Source organism: Dromiciops gliroides, chromosome 2, assembly GCF_019393635.1.
Source record: "Dromiciops gliroides isolate mDroGli1 chromosome 2, mDroGli1.pri, whole genome shotgun sequence".
Taxonomy (NCBI): Eukaryota; Metazoa; Chordata; class Mammalia; order Microbiotheria; family Microbiotheriidae; genus Dromiciops; species Dromiciops gliroides.
This window is the reverse complement of record NC_057862.1, coordinates 440,715,477-440,727,670: the sequence shown is the minus strand read 5'-3', so window position 1 is coordinate 440,727,670 and position 12,194 is coordinate 440,715,477. Positions and strand designations below refer to the sequence as shown.

Sequence of the window (12,194 nt, the reverse complement as noted above, 5' to 3'; positions counted from 1 at the left end):
TTCTCCAACTCCAAGCTCTCAACCAACAATTATTGTGTTAGTGGGAGGAGTTAATAGCGTTAGTGGCCCCCTCCTCTTCCCGACAAACTGGGTGACGCAATCACTACGCGACGTCCACCCAGTGTCCATTTTGGCCTCTGGAAGGTGTCCTCTGATTGGCTCTCGTCCCTTCCCATAGATCCTCTGGGGGAAATGCTGAAAGAGAGTTGGAAAGGGGGCAGAAAGAAAAAGTTTCTGCGTAAAGACGGAAGCGACGGTTTTGTCTTTCCGGTGTCCTTCCCTCCCCCATCCTTTCACGGGAAGATTTCATTGGTCGCCATTTCGGAACTCTCGCGAGATATCGTTGAGCGGGAGGGGGCGGGTGGCCTATCTTCCCTCCTTTGCGGCCTCCGCCTCCTTCTCCTCAGGCCCTTCTGCCGCCACCTCTCTCCCCCTCCCCCTTCCCCGACCCCCTCCCTCAAATCGGCCGTGGAGAAGGGGCCGTCACCGAGACCGCGCAGCCAAGAGGCGGGATCCTCACGGTAAGATGGCGTCGGCGGGGAGGGGGCCGCGGGGGGCCCAGGAAGCCGGGCCCGAGGGTGGCCTCCTCTCAGCCTTCCTCCATCCCTCCCGCCTTCGGGCTCCCAGAGTCCGACGCTGTCCTCCGCGGTGGGCGGGGCCGGGGTTCTAGGACGCTGTTTGTTTTGGTCTTGGGAGAGTGGCTGGTTTGGGCTTGGCGGGCCCTCGGGCCTTGCAGTTGAAATGGAAAGAAGGAGGAGGAGGAGGAAGGAGGGCGACGAAGAGAAGCGGCGCCAGGCGGGCCGGGCAGTCTTATCGGCTGCACTCAGAACCTGCTGGTCTCGATGGCCGCGAAGGTAGTGGCGCCTGCTGGTAGAAAGTCTGCGTGTCGTGGAGGCGCCTCTGGAGCGAAGTAAGGCAGCCTCCTGCGTTTTTCTGTGTGCTAATATCTAGGGTGGGCAAAACCCCAGTCCAGAAGGGGGTGGAAGAATCTTCGTTTTTATCCTTTATCTTTGAAAAGGTGGCGTGGTGTATTGGGGTAAAAAATTGCAGTCGGAGACACAGGAATCTTGAATTTCTAGGATTTCGAGTAAAAGGACCTGGGTTAGAATCCTTCGTCTGTCACTTAGTATCTAGGTGACCTTGGACAAGTCAACTTACCCCTCCATTTCCTTTTTTTTGTTTGTTTGGTTTTTTTTTGCAGGGCAATGGGGGTTAAGTGACTTGCCCAGGGTCACACAGCTAGTAAGTGTCAAGTGTCTGAGGCTGGATTTGAACTCAGGTACTCCTGAATCCAGGGCCAGTGCTTTATCCACTGCGCCACCTAGCCACCCGCCCCCCCCCCACCTCCATTTCTTAATTTGTAAAATGAGGGAGTTGGGACTAGATGTCCCTTATGTTCTTCCTAGCTCTAAACCTATGGTGTTATGCTATTTCTTGTCTGTCTGATCTTGATTAGTGACTAAATCTTCATCTGTGAAATGGGAGCATTGACAATTGTACTTACAGGGCTGTTGTGAGGAAAGCTTTGTAAAAAGCCTTAAAATGTTATATCAAAAACTCTGCTTGGAGAGAGTACATAGAGTTCAGATAAAACTCTCTCCTTACTCCTTAAGAAACTTACTGTCCCGTAGATTGACAGGACGTATAGATAGTTCAGTTTAAGATTATATAGGCAAATAATTTCCGAGGAGAAGTGGCTGGAAAATTATACTTGTCCTTCATCACTTTTGTACTAATTAGTTGAGCTAAGGTGATATTGGTCTAAGGTGGGTTTGTGGTTCTTATAAGTTGCTTTTACTTATTGATAATGCCTTTGGTTGTAAAACTCTTAAAGTGGGTGGGAAATGTGTAGGTGTAAAATTGAATGGATTTTGTGAGGGAAGGATGTTGTATATAGTATTTACAATTCAGATAATGTCTCTACTGGAAGTTTTTGTTCAGATTAGAGATGACAGTTAAGTTTCAAATGCAATCTTTACTCTTAAATTATGGTCACCTTAATAGCAATTTAATATTTTAATTTTAAAGCCTCAAGCTTGGGTCTCTGGAAAATGGAACTTACATTACATTTTTAAAAAAGAATCTTTGATGTAAAAATTCCCAAGCATAAGTATGCAAATTGCTGTCTTAAATTTAAAAAAATAAATAGCAATTACAAAATGATTGGAAAAATCCAGTTTAAATTTATGAATTTTGGATCTTAATTTGGTTTGGATTTAACTCTGACTGTTGCATAATGCTGAAGAAAGAATAAATTTCAGACTTTTTTTTTCTACCTGTGCAATTAAAGGTCATAAATTTTGGGTACTTATTGTTTTCACCAGGAATATAAACATTGGTTTTTAATAAGAGCTTTCATTAATCTGGTAGTTAACTACAAATAAATAATACCTGTTATTCCTATGTGTGTGATGATCAAACTTTGTTTTTTTATACATTATAACTCATGACCAAGTTTATACTTTTTTTTTACTTATAGAAATAGTTCAGAATGAGTTATGCAGAAAAACCCGATGAAATCACTAAAGATGAGTGGATGGAAAAACTCAATAACTTACATATACAGAGAGCTGATATGAACCGCCTCATTATGAACTATCTTGTTACAGGTAATTTGGAAAATGACATTTCATAAATTCTTGAAAATTATCTTTGTTTCTTATACAGAAGCAGAACTTTGTCACTTAGTAGTGAAATTTTAGGTTTTCATAATAGTCCTTTGTAAATGGGCAGCATCTATATGGATAGGTGACCAGCTTTGGATTTAGGAAGATACCTGCTTCAGACAGGTACTACAGGTCTTACCATGGATTATTCACTTAACCTTTCTGTTCCTTAATTAGCTTTCTAATCCTATAGGTTGCAGAGAGATTGCTTCAGTGCAAGCAATCTAGAGTTTACTTAAGTAGATGAAATCTAAATCCTAGACCAAAAAAATATGGTTTTATGCTAAATGTAACTTGTAATTATTACTTTATTTGAAAGCCATTTATTCTTTTCCTCAGTTCAGTCTGTGAGCAAGGGCACACTAAGTATACTGGTTCGTTATTTTTTATTTTGAAATTGTTCCTTATTTTGTCAACAGCCAATACTTCCTCACACACAGAGAAAGCATATTTCCCTTAAAATTATTCCAATCTTTTTCATTCTTAAAAAACTTTGCAATTTTTCCAAGGTCTCATGGATATATTTATAAAAAATCGGACACTTAATTGTGTAATTACACTTTGGAAATTGAATTGAGAAACATTTCAGTTCAGCATATACTTATGAAGCACTTATTAATGTGTTTGGCCCCTTGGTATGAGAAGATCAAAAGGAAACAGTTTCTGCTCTAAAGGAGTTTATCATTGTAGTTGGTAAGAAGGGGGAGGGGGAAAGAACAGGGACGAATACACAATAACTTAAAAGTATACAAAGATGAAAGTGTACAGTCGACTTTGGAACTGCATTCAAATGATCTTTTCTTCATCATTAATACAGTATGAATACATAGAAATAAAACTAAAAAAAAAAAATACCTGAAGAGACCAATGATTTTGGTGGTATGGGTACTTCTACCAGTGTGGCTCCCTACCTATTTGTCTTATTGGTAGTCTTTATGATTTGGTATGACCAAAAAGTTTTATCACTCAGCCAATCTTATGATGAGCCAATCTTTATGACATAAAATCTAATGTGATCACTGTCTACTTTCCAAAGAATATTTCCCATATTCTTTGCAGGTTTGAATTGAATATAGTCAGCTTATGGGATGGTTTTTTTAAAATGATAAGATATAGTTAATGTAGAAATTGAAAATGATTTGCATCTTTACATGTTGAATGCCACTTACCTTTTCTAGTCTGTTAAAATAGTTTGACTTCTTTCCCGAAGAGACCCAATACATTAAAGAGCAAAAAATGAAATTAACCTTTGATGTTATAATGATTTGTTGAATCATGTTGAGAAATAGGGGTGTTAGCAAATAATAACACCCCTGTTTATGAGTACTGCAAAACTTGTACAAGAAGTAGCAAACACTTCTATAACTTTGTCAGTCTGTGTTAATCACTTGAAACCAGATCTGTGGCTTCTCTGGATCTTTGCCAGTAAACCAAGTTTTTTTTGAAGTAGTCCACACCAAAGCATATATGTGTCATTTATTTATAATCTGTGAAATCTCTGATTATTAAGGCAACATGGTTTTGGGAAAGTCACTTAACTGCTTGGAATCGAGCTAGTCTGTAAATATTAGAGATAGGACTAGATAATCTCATAAGGTTTCTTCCAGCTTTATGATTCTTTGAATATGATGTTGGCTTTGTGGAGGTCATTGAGTTTGTGATCGTATAAAGAACTTTTTTGTTTTTTTCTTGTAAAACTATTTTGTTGACAACTTGTTTTATATCACAATAATTTCTGAATATATCTCCTTCAATCTCCCACCCCTTCCCTCTGTCTTCCCAATCTGGTTAGCCGTCTTTTGTAAAAAAAAAAAAAACAAAACAAAAAACAAAAGAGGGGCAGGGCAAAATTCAATAAAACGAACCAAAATATCAACCCAAGTCTGACAATATATGCAAGATTCCACGCCCATAGTCCCTGACCTTTGCAAAGAAATGAAGAGGTGCATTTTTTTTCCCTATCTCTAATTGCAAATGTTTCTTTTTTGTTGTTCTTTCTATTTGCATTGTTGTAGCTATATGTTACTTTCCAGGTTCTTCATTCTGTATACATTTCTATTAAGTTTTCCCGTGTTTCTGTGAATGTTTCATATTTGTCAGTATAATGAAGTAGTCCATTGTATTTATGTGCCATAATTTGTTTAGACATTCCCCATTCAATAGTAATCTACCCCTATACTTTGCTACCACAGAATTAGTGCTATGAATATTTTGGTTTGTATGGGACCTTTCTTTGGTTTAGCAGTGGGTCAAAGGGTTTGGTGATTTTAGTCACTTTTTTAGGCATAGGAAGGGAATAACTGTGGGGAAGTGAATTATTATTCCCGTGAAATAATACAGATGAAAATTTTTATATTAAGTAGCTAGTTGGTATGAGAGCATTTAATCAAGGCAAAATGGCCTTCAAGAATAAAGTTCCTTGTAGTATTCGTTTAAATTAATTTAGTAATACACATTTTTCTATTTCAGAGGGGTTTAAGGAAGCTGCAGAAAAGTTTCGGATGGAATCTGGAATTGAGCCCAGTGTTGATCTAGAAACACTAGATGAACGAATCAAAATCCGAGAGATGATATTGAAAGGTCAGATTCAGGAAGCTATTGCATTGATAAATAGCCTACATCCAGAGCTCTTAGACACAAATCGGTATCTTTATTTTCATTTACAGGTAAGTTTAAGGAGGGGAACATCTTGAGGTTCCAGATACTTAGTAAGGGTTGCCAACAATATGTAAAATTATATATAAGAATTAACTTGCGGGGCGGCTAGGTGGCGCAGTGGATAGAGCACAGGCCCTGGAGTCAGGAGTACCTGAGTTCAAATCCGGCCTTGGACTCTTAACACTTACTAGCTGTGTGACCCTGGGCAAGTCACTTAACCCCAATTGCCTCACTAAAAAAAAAAAAAAGAATTAACTTGCTACTTCTAAAATCTCTTTAAAAAAAAATTTCCTGCTGATATTTTTAAATGTAATTTTCAGGTGCTATTTCACTTTTTTTAATTGTTAAAAAGTAAACACAGCAATACTTGAAAATTTACCATTTTAGGCCAACATCTAACAAATTAATAGAAAATGCTTCACTACTGGATAGTGTCTTTAGCTGATTTTTAAAAACTTTCTTTGTATAGCAACAACATTTGATTGAACTGATTCGGCAGCGTGAAACAGAAGCGGCATTGGAATTTGCACAGACGCAGTTGGCAGAACAAGGAGAGGAAAGTAGAGAATGCCTGACAGAAATGGAACGCACTTTGGCTTTGCTTGCCTTTGATAATCCTGAAGAGTCACCCTTTGGAGATTTGCTTAATATGATGCAGCGGCAAAAGGTAATGAATAGTAAAATGAGTTTGTAAAATTTTTTTTTAAATGAAAAGGAGAATCGTGAATTTTTACTGTGAAGACATTTCTGAAAGCACTTTCTTCATATGTCCCTTGTTAATATGGTATTGAGTTCTACTTGCAACACTATTTGTCTTTTTCCTCCAAGTTTTTTAAACTTCAAGAAACCCAGAATAATGACTGTACATGTACAACCTATTTCAGATTGCTTGCCTTCTCAATGAGGGGAGAGAGGAGAAAGGGTGGGAGAGAATTTGTTGTTTAAAATTTTAAATATCAAATGTTAAAAATTTTTTTTACCTGTAATTGGAATTTTTTTTTTTGAAAATTAAAAAAAGAAACCCAAAGCATATTAGTTTGATGTTGTGGGGAATGCTCCCTCCCCACCCCTAGTAATCCCTTAAAAATTTCATGAAAAAAGATAAAAACATCCTCATTGCAAAATTATATTGAATTACACTTCTGTATCACTTATGGTTTTCTATCTTATCTGTAGAAGAATTAATTATATAGTCCTTTTTCATGTTTCTTTACATTGAAAACCATATTTGTTTTTTTTTTTTTTAAGTGAGGCAATTGGGGTTAAGTGACTTGCCCAGGGTCACACAGCTAGTAAGTGTTATGTGTCTGAGGCCGGATTTGAACTCAGGTACTCCTGACTCCGGGGCCGGTGCTCTATCCACTGAGCCACCTAGCTGCCCCTGAAAACCATATTTGTAAAGGTTATTTTGGAATTGTGTCATCGTGGATTAATTCCCTTTACTCCATTCCTTTCTTCCTTCCCACTCCCTCTGACACCTCCCCAACATTCTGGATTAATTTATCTAATCTGCTTTTGTACCTGTCTTGCTCCTTTTCAGGTGTGTATAAATCTATTCCACCATGTGCTATATTTTTTCCTGCTCTTAATCTTTAAAAAGTCTTACTAGAGAGTCACAAAACAGTACTGATTTGTTCAGATTATAAATTTATTTCGGTTATCCTCAGTTAACCCTTCATCGCTCCCTGGAAGTCTTTTATTCATTTTTTTCCATTGAATTTCTCATAATGAGTATTCTAAATCTTGTGAATTCTTCTCAAGCCCTGCAAGCTCATTCTTGAATAGATTATCTTGTTTCCAGCTTTATCAAGAAATTATTTGATGATAGTTGTTTTTAAACTTCTCTTCATTTCAGATGTTTTGTCTTTACTTTTCACTTCTCTTGGTCGAACTAATCTTTTTCTGCATTCTTGAGCCAGCCTCTTTCTGTTTCCTAGAAGACTTCATTCTAACAGTTATCTATCTCCCTTTCATTTTGTTTTGTCTGTCCCTTTCTTTCTGGACACTGGCTTTTTTCTCTACTTACAAATATGCTTGGGTCCTGCAAACTTTAAGAAACAAAAGGATATTTGCCTTGATTTTGCTATTTCCTTGAATGATTTCCTTTTAGCATCAGATTTCTCAAAAGAGTAGCCTAAACTCACTGCCACCACCCACTTCATACAAGAGAATTGTAAGTTCCTTGGGGGCAAAAAGACATTTTGTATTTTTGTGAACCATCACCTAGCATGATGCTTAAAAATGTTGTAGACTCCTTAATAGAATACTTACCAAGCTCCATTCCAGGATTACTCCCACTATTTATTTGCCTTTCCTCTAGTTCATATAGTGCTTAGTGAAGCTGGAGGAAGTCCTCACAGTGCTAGCCAAGATAACATAACTAATTTATGTCACCTAACTACCTTATAGCAAAACAATTCTTTTGTCCTTAATTGATTTTCTATTTCATTTCCTTCCTAAAACTTCCCACAAGACCCTTTCTCTAGGACCTTAACTCTTAGGTTATTGAACAAATTGAAAATGTCCTTTTTTAGCTCTAAAATTCTATATAGTTGTCACTTGTCAACTACCTAGCAATACTGCAATGACCCAAATTCTTTGAGTAGTTACAGCAGATTTTGTTCTACTTGATTATTAAACATATTTCCTTATCAAGCTACTAATATTAAGCACACTAAACGCTACAACAGCCTTAAAAATTCATTACCTTATATAAACAAATCCAAAATGTACAAAATATACAACTATAAAAAAAGGAAATGTTGTGCAAAAATCTCAACTGATAAAATTGTATAGAAATGCAATTTAAAAGGGTGAACTCAGATTTTTACATAACACTTGGCACAAAGTCAGCAGTCAGTTTTGCTTAGGAATGTTTAGCTAACAAAGATTTAGAAAAGAAAATACGTTCTTTTTTCTGGTGTTTTTCAGATCTTTGAATTTACTGGACCAGATCAAATCAGCAACCTATATAAATTATCTTTGTCTCATGAAATTAACTCTTTAACTGTCTTTTTTGATGAAATCTTTTCTTTCAGAGAAATCATAAAGGATTGTTTTAATAAACACTTTCGTAAATCTGTTTTATTATGACTTCCTCCAAGTTGACATTGGCCCAAAGATTTTTTTTTTACAGACTTCTTTAGTATTTCATCTGTAGTGTTTTTTTTCCCCAGCCTTTTTGATTAAAGACTTATAATCTGAATTATCTTCAGATTCATGTTATTTTTTGGAATTATTTTGATTTTTCTTAGTACTGCTGTCTTTTTTGACATTAACACTTTTTATACATCTTTTTAGGTATCTTCACTTTATCTTCTTCCTCTAAAGAGTCCTTTTCTTTTTTCATCTTCACTACTTGTCATCTAATAAAATTTCAGAGCATTAGTACATTTAGCCTTTCTTGCCATTCCAGAGCTGCTGCCTTCTTTTTTACTGCCTTTGTTTGGTGTGGACTTCCCATCCATCCATGTATATATGTATGTATGTATGTATGTATGTATCTATCTATCTATCTATCTATCTATCTAATCTGTTTATTCATTTTCTTATCTATCTGCTTGTTTATTATATCTACTTCATTCTGTCCATCTATCTGTTTATCAGTCTGTCTAACTGTTTGCAGTGGCTTACCAGGAGGTTTTGGATGCATTAAGAATTTCAAGGTTCTAGAGGGCAGCTAGGTGGTGCAGTGGATAAAACACCAGCCCTGGATTCAGGAAGACCTGAGTTCAAATATGGCCTCAGACACTTGACACTTCTAGCTCTGTGACCCTGGCAAGTCACTTAACCCTCACTGTCTTGCCAAAAAAAAAAAAAAAATTCAAGGTTCTGGTTACCGATTCACAGTTGTTCTTTAACATGGTATTCCTTGAATTTTGTTGAACATTTTTTTTTTAAACATTGTTTACTCCTGTTTTTGAATGGAAAGCCAGTGAACATATAGTCTTCTTTAGAAAAGCTACTATGCCTGGCTTGTTGTAAAGTAGCTTATGAAATTTTCTCAGTTTTCTTCTTACTTGGAAGTGTGTTGTTTGAATTTCCAAAAGTTTCTCTCCTTTTCCTTGGACAATTGTAAATGATTCTCCTTGTAAGGAAGATACTCGAATTGTCAGCCTCTCTATTTTCTTATTCTTTTTCTTGCCCTCTACAATAAGACTTCTTTTTCTTCTTCCTCCTCTTCACTTTCCCCAAGCATATCTTTAAGACTTTAAAGTTGCAAAACTGTTGCCAGTCTGCATTGGTAGAGGGAATTTCCTGACCTGGAATTCAGCCAAGCATTTTAAAGTGCCTATTATATGCCAGGCACTTCATGGAAAAGTTTGAAGACAATCTTTTCCAAACTTAAAGGAGTTCATAGTCTAATTGGGTAAAGGAGGAGATAACTAGCAAATGATGTATAAACTATAGACAGGATAAGAGATAACGTAAGGTGAATTTGCTTGCCAATGAAGGAAAGAGGAAGTCAGTGAGGGGAGAGAGTCAAGCAAGGGCACTACTGGCTTGTAGAGGGAGCAGGGGGAGCTAGAGCAGGAAGAGGAACACTAGGGCACTGGGGCCAATCTCATGGGATCCTGGTCTGGAACCAAGATGAATACACGGATGAGGGGCAGACTGAGGGGCCTAGACAGATAGGAGAGGATGGGCAACTCAAAGAGGACTAGGGACAGACATATGGTACCCGAGCTCATACTGGGTGAAGATAGATATTCAGGACAGTGGATGGAGCTGGGCAGAGGTTTCCTCTCTTGGTATTGCAAGTCTTAAGCCAAACCTTAGATCAGGTGGTGGCAACTGCAATCTTTCCCTGTCTCGTTCTGCTTTCACTTATACTTTTTTTTGGGGGGGGGGTGAGGCAATTGGGGTTAAGTGACTTACTTGTTCAGGGTCACATAGCTAGTAAGTGTCAAGTGTCTGAGGAGGGATTTGAACTCAGGTCCTCCTGAATCCAGGGCCGGTGCTTTATCTACTGTGCAACTTTAAAGACTTTTTTTTTTTTTTTGGTGAGCAGTAGAAGTATCAAGCCAGCCATGGTGGCTTACACAGTGCATTACAGTAAAATTAACATAGGTGTTTTTTTGGAATAAGAATTTCTTTTAGAATTCTTTACATAAAGTTGAATTTGCGTAATATGAATTTCTGTAAAGCTAGAAAGTTATGTAAAGGTTGTCTACTAGCATTATTGTAATCACCTTCATTGTTATCCTTTTTTGTTCCCAGTGTTACACCCAATTTTGGAGGCCTTTACTATCTTTCATCTGAGCTAATGGAATAACCATCTATGGTTTGTTTTGTTTTGTTTTGAGGGCAATGAGGGGTTAAGTGACTTGCTCAGGGTCACACAGCTAGTAAAAGTCAAGTGTCTGAGGTCAGATTATAACTCAGGTCCTCCTGAATCCAGGGCGGGTGCTTTATCCACTGTGCCACATAAATGCCCCTGGAATAACCATCTAACAGCTCTCTGCCTCTACTTTTCTTCTCACTTCTTCTTCCCAGCCTATAAATGCCATGATATTTTTTGTGTGTGCAGAATTGTTATCTTGTTATTCCACTACTGAAACACTTATAGCAGTCTTCATTGCCTACAAGCATAAAAGCCAAATTCTTCAACTTAGTACTTAAATACATTTACAATCTGATCCCAACTTCAGTTTCATCTCCTAATGCTTTCTTTTTGTTGTTGTTTTGTTTTTTTGTTTTTGTGGGGTAACAAGGGTTAAGTGACTTGCCCAAGGTCACACAGCTAGTAAGTGTCAAGTGTTTGAGGCCAGATTTGAACTCGGTTCCTCCTGAATCCAGGGCTGGTGCTTTATCCACTGTGCCACATAGCTGCCCTCCTAATGCTTTCTTACATGAACATTACATTCCAGCTACAGCAAACTATCCCTAATTAGAACTCACACTTTTATACCTTATGGCTTTGATCATGCTATACTCTTTGCTTATAATGCTGTCTTAGATATCTGAATATTAAAAGCCTAGCTGTTAAATTCTTTGGGACATATTATTTTCATCCTTACAATGATGGGGTTGGTTTATTTGTCCCTTCCAATCCTAGATCACGAATTTGTCTTTCAGGCCCAGGTCAGATGCTACATCCTCCTCAACCCTCTGATTCCTATACTAGCCAAAAGTGATTTTTGTAAAGCACTTTGTTCATGTCCATCATAATGCCATTCTGTCCCAGTTTTCCTTTTATTATAATTATTTGTATATATGTGTTAACTTCTTTTTGATCAGGAACTGTGGCTAGCCTATGTATGTCACAGTTTTGTGTATGTAGTAAATGCCCATTAAATTTTTGCTGCTATTTATTTAGCAAACTTCTGCTTTTTTTAAAAGGGGTTATTTGGAAGAAGTGTGAAGTTTATGATAGTGTATTCGCTTGTTCTTAATGATATAATTACTATGTTCTAATCTTTTTTATTCTAGGTGTGGAGTGAAGTTAATCAAGCTGTCCTAGATTATGAAAATCGTGAGTCAACACCTAAGTTGGCAAAGTTACTGAAGCTACTACTATGGGCTCAGAATGAACTGGATCAGAAGAAAGTAAAATATCCCAAAATGACAGACCTCAGCAAGGGGACAATTGAGGAACCCAAGTAAAACATGTGCAGAAGGACAGCAAGCAACTTTATTACTGCACATTATTCTTCATTTATATCAGTCTGTGACTGAAAGATTTTTACTACAGTACAGGACTTGATTTCTTTTTTTTTTTTTTTTGAGCAAACATCTTAAAGGGGAGAAATGATCCTTTTAAATGCTGGAAAAAATTGTGTTGAAAGGCATATCTCTTTGAAAGTCTGATTTAGGCTATGCACTATGATACATTTTAAAGAATTAGATAAAGTACATTTTGCATTTTAA

The 12,194-nt window shown here is 37.2% G+C and overlaps 1 protein-coding gene across 2 annotated transcripts; it reads left to right on the top strand.

Moving 5' to 3' along the window:
• Nucleotides 1-312: 312 nt before the first annotated feature.
• GID8 (GID complex subunit 8 homolog) lies at nucleotides 313-12,194 on the top strand. 2 transcript variants are annotated; one of them, XM_043983912.1, is made up of 5 exons: nucleotides 313-521; nucleotides 2,480-2,609; nucleotides 5,136-5,332; nucleotides 5,794-5,991; nucleotides 11,757-12,194. In XM_043983912.1, the coding sequence occupies exons 2-5, from the start codon at nucleotides 2,492-2,494 to the stop codon at nucleotides 11,928-11,930; spliced, it is 687 nt and encodes a 228-aa protein (XP_043839847.1). In that variant the 5' UTR covers nucleotides 313-521; nucleotides 2,480-2,491; the 3' UTR covers nucleotides 11,931-12,194. The 2 variants fall into 2 exon arrangements, with proteins under 2 accessions (XP_043839847.1, XP_043839848.1); XM_043983913.1 differs by lacking the exon at nucleotides 313-521 and adding an exon at nucleotides 751-910.

What these genes read in the sequence shown, in the direction of transcription:
- GID8 (XM_043983912.1), top strand. Translation starts at nt 2,492, where the DNA reads ATGAGTTATGCAGAAAAACCCGATGAAATCACTAAAGATGAGTGGATG. An exon ending in TATGAACTATCTTGTTACAG is followed by an intron (nt 2,610 to 5,135) that starts GTAATTTGGAAA and finishes TTTCTATTTCAG; the next exon opens with AGGGGTTTAAGGAAGCTGCA. An exon ending in ATATGATGCAGCGGCAAAAG is followed by an intron (nt 5,992 to 11,756) that starts GTAATGAATAGT and finishes TTTTTATTCTAG; the next exon opens with GTGTGGAGTGAAGTTAATCA.